The 4226-nt window shown below is 52.1% G+C and overlaps 1 protein-coding gene across 1 annotated transcript in view; it reads right to left on the bottom strand.

Moving 5' to 3' along the window:
- The window catches only part of NDC1 (NDC1 transmembrane nucleoporin), a 35295-nt gene extending 32592 nt beyond the window's left edge, over nt 1-2703 (bottom strand). The window contains exons 1-2 of the mRNA XM_019501276.1: nt 2635-2703; nt 2427-2547 (exon numbers count right to left, since the gene is read on the bottom strand). Coding sequence (XP_019356821.1) covers nt 2427-2547; nt 2635-2703 — 190 coding nt within the window. The remainder of the gene's footprint in view (nt 1-2426; nt 2548-2634) is intronic.
- Nucleotides 2704-4226: the final 1523 nt, after the last annotated feature.

Here is a 4226-nt window from a genome sequence, read left to right as displayed (position 1 = left end):
TGGGAGTAAGCCTCCTTTTTGGCAAGGAGACAATCCCGGATGTTTTGAGTGAGCCATGGAGGCTTATATGCTCTCCTGCCCCCTTTGACCCTCCTGGGGATTATCTTCCTTTGGGCTTGGAGGATCGTCTCCTTAAGGAGCGACCACTCCCCTTGGACACCCGGCTCCCCTCCCCTCTGAGTCTTCAGCGCTTCTCCAACTATCCTCCTTAGCTCATTGAAGTTTGCCCTCCTAAAATCTAGGGCCACCACCTAACTGCTTGCCTTTGCCACCTTGCGTTGAATGTATGTAGCAGTTCACAAGAGAGAGAGTGCTTGTAGGAAGCAATTTCGAGCCAAACTTGCACGTACACAGAGCTGCCTCAACACAAGAAAAATTCCTTGCCCAGGACAGCCTTCCATCACCCCCTCCCTCCTGTGAAATATGAAACATCATAACCAGAAAGAAGCAGTATTCAACATCCTGCTTGCCATCAGACAACTTTGAGGTAAACAAACCCCTCTAACTTTTATCAGAGCCTAATCTGCACAAAATGAACTTTTCCAACCAGGAGATCTTACAACACGATCGTACTTTGTCATGCATCCACAGGTGCATCTCAAGCAGGTCCAAGCAGGTGATCCTCCCCCTCTATGCGGCACTGGTCAGGCCGCAGCTGGAGTACTGCGTCCAGTTCTGGGCACCGCACTTCAGGAGGGATGTGGACAGCATGGAGAGGGTCCAGAGAAGGGCCACCCACATGATCAGGGGGCAGCAGGACAGGCCCTACCAGGAAAGGCTAAGGGACCTGAACCTGTTCAGCCTCCACAAGAGAAGGCTGAGGGGGGATCTAGTGGCTGTTTACAAACTAGTCAGGGGGGACCAGCAGGCATTGGCGGAGTCCCTGTTCCCCCAAGTGCTACCAGAAGTGACTAGAAATAACGGTCACAAACTGGCAGAGGGTAGATTCAGGCTAGACATCAGGAGGCGCTACTTCACGGTCAGGGCAGCTAGGATCTGGAACCAACTTCCAAGAGAAGTGGTGCTGGCTCCTACCCTGGGGGTCTTTAAGAGGAGGCTAGATGAACACCTTGCCGGGGTCACTTGACCCCAGTACTCTTTCCTGCCATGGCAGGGGGTCAGGCTTCACGATTTGCTTAGGTCCCTCCTGACCCTACCAACTATGAAACACCTTCATCTCTCCTGTGAAATATGAATTTTCATTTCCACCTCGGAGAAATTTGACAATTTTTGCATTCTCCTATGCCTGAAGAAGGGCAAGTGTACCCGAAAGCTTGCAAATAAAGAATTTTTTTGCAAATATCTAGTTGGTCTAATAAAAGATACCACCTCTAACCAGAGCTCTGATCCCTATAGGAAGCAATGTCTCACACCTATTATCTTCCATCCCTCTGATCCTCAGGGCCACACATTTGCATTTTCGCAGACCTGCATTTTGCATATTGGCTTCTGTTCTACCCAGGAGAGCTCACAAACACCAACAGACTCTCTCCCCTAAGCCTGAAAAAGGGTGTTTGTGCCTGAAAGCCTGCAAAGAACATTTTTTTCCAGCTACAGCATAACCTCAGAAATCCAGCATGCTCAGGACTGCAAACCTGCCAGAAATTTGGAGATTCTGGATTTTTGAAGCCAGAGCAGCAGCTGGTCCCAAAGCAGGGTGGTGGCTGGTGGTGGCAACAACCACCATGTGCAAGCTTCCTTCTCTGTTGCTCTGGCACCAGCCACCGTGACTCCCTGACATAGTGTATTTTTAAAAAGTGCTGGGTTTTCAGGAATCCCATATTTTTTGACATCTGGATTTGAGGCTGTACTGTATTTAGTGGGTCTCTCTTGCAGCATCTTTCAACCCGTGGTTCATGACCCAAAAGTGGATCACAAGAATATACGAAAGGGTTGCAAACAAACTTTCCAAAAGGATTCTCCTTTAAAAGGAGATAAATGCGGGAGCCTGTGGGTTTTCCCTCCCCTTTTTCCAGCCCGTCAGGGGCTGCTTGGGCCCCCCACCATCCCCACACACACACGAGGGGCGGGGGCTAGAGACAGGGGTCAGCAGCTGGGCAGCGAGGGGCACTGGGTCAGGACTGGCCATTGATGCTTATAAACAGGCCCTGGTCCAAACAAGGTTGAAACCACTGTAAAAAAAGGCATCACATCTCCCCAGAACTCTTATGGGGTTGTTTCCAAGCTCCAGATCTGCCTTTTAACCCATGTCTCCTCGCTCACGCGCTTGGCGCAGGAGGGAGCAACACCGAAAACAGGGCTCACCACCACCTGAGGAGCAAAACGTGGAGGGCAGTAGGGGGCGGATGAAGAGAGGAGAGGAGGCTCCTCCCTGACAGGAACCCCTCGTCTTGGACTCGAGTCCGAGGCGGGGCAAGGACCCGGGCCCAGGAAAAAGGCGGGTGAGGGAGATATGCGGTGCTCACCCGACACCCAGCGCAGCGGGTGGCACAGGTCGGCGCTGCTGAGCACCACGAAGGCGGCGGCGCAGGGCGGCAGCAGCAGCACGGCCCAGGCGGCGCCCGCGGCCGCCCTCCAGCCCAGCACCTGCAACACAGCGAGGCTGAGAGGCCCGTGCCCCGTACTCCGACCCCTCCCCCAGCCCGCCCCGGCCCGGCCCGGCCCGGCCCGGACCTGCCGGAGCAGCGCGCGCTGCTCACACCCCGCGGGGCTCATGACTTCGGCGGCTGCCGCCACCGCCATTCGAACCGAGGTCCCCAGGCCCCGGCGGCTGCCCGCGCCCCTGCCTGCGCTGAAGCGCCGCCGCAGACACCCCTCGCAAGGTCCCCTAGGCCGGAAGTGACGTCCGCGCCGCCACCGCCGCGTCCCTGGACCCCGCGGGCCCGCAGCATGCACCGCCTTGTAGCGCGTGCGCAGTGAGGGGCTGCAGCCCTCAGTAAGGGGTGGGCTCACTGCGCACGCGCCACAAGCTGGCCCTGCCCTTGGAAGGTGCCGGGCAGGGAGGCGCTTGGTAGTGGCTCCCCCCCTCCAGCAGTGGTGCAGCACCCTGGGGTGCCCTGAGGTCCTTTCAAGGGGTCTGCGCATACATGACGTGCCCTGAGCTTTCCAACAGGAGTCCGGGGTGTTCGACACCTCCTGCCCTGTGGACAACTGCCTTGAGCTCTGTGCGCTGACATCGTTCTGGAGCAAGCCCCCTCCCCAAAACTAAGAGGTGGTGTTTTCCAAGGTGGGCCCCGAGCCTACAAAGCTTAACAACTACTAGATGGACTGCATCGGAGATGGATCAACTAAAAGCAAAGCCACGTGTCATAACCCAAAAACACGTTATCTCGTTTAAAAAAGGCCCTCACGTGATCACTCCAAAATGTCACGTCAGGGAAATAAAGGACAACGTGCACATTGGGTGTTTCGCTTCTGGCAAGGACCTCAGGGCCTTGCTGCGCATTCGGCATCAAGCTGGGTAGAGACGAGCTATAGAGTTGTTAGATATTTTCAAGCACCAGCTTCAGCACGGGGAGGCTCTTTTTATACCTGGAGAGCCATTTTTACAGTGTGATGATGACATGACTGACCGGGGAATTGTGTAATGTACGTGACGAGGCAGGGCGTTAAGCTAACGTTTAATGCAAACGATTTAAGAGGACGTGCTGTTGCAAACATCATTCAGCAACCTTTTTCATCTAATATTTAAGCGAAGCCCCTTCTTGCTCTCATATGTACCAATAATATTGAAACGCACCAAAAACATTGAAAACTTGAGCCCAGTGCCTCCTTTCATTCACCAGAACGCATACTATGCGTTGGAGAGTTGCTTCTTAGTTTGTTAAGAGAAAAGACTCAAGAATTTTGCATATCTGGGTCTTTTACTTCATGAAAACCCATTGTTTTTCAGTATCTAATGCCCATTATTTCATTGCAAGCATATGCAAGGAAAACTTGTTTTTATTCTAACAGTTTACACTGAAAATACACCAAATTTATATTCAGCATCATTAGAGTTAAGATTATAGTAGAGAAGGAATTGTTCAAATTCCAAAAAATGCTATACATTATTCATCTAAAATATTTACCATCTTTTCCACTTAAAAATATTAATCTTCCTCCTCAAAAATACTCATGAAGGCACGTTTTATCCTTCTTTTAAAAATGAGGAAAATAGAGGTGGAGAGAAAGACAAAATTCTCTGGTCAGTGGAATATAGATGCAAGCATGAAAAACTTCCTTTGTCCAAAGCCCTGTCAGCTTTAGGTGGTATTAGAACTCAG

The sequence above is a fragment of the Gavialis gangeticus genome, unplaced genomic scaffold (genome assembly GCF_001723915.1).
Source record: "Gavialis gangeticus isolate Ggan-Ray unplaced genomic scaffold, GavGan_comp1, whole genome shotgun sequence".
NCBI lineage: Eukaryota > Metazoa > Chordata > Crocodylia > Gavialidae > Gavialis > Gavialis gangeticus.
This window is presented reverse-complemented; position numbering and strand designations above follow the sequence as displayed.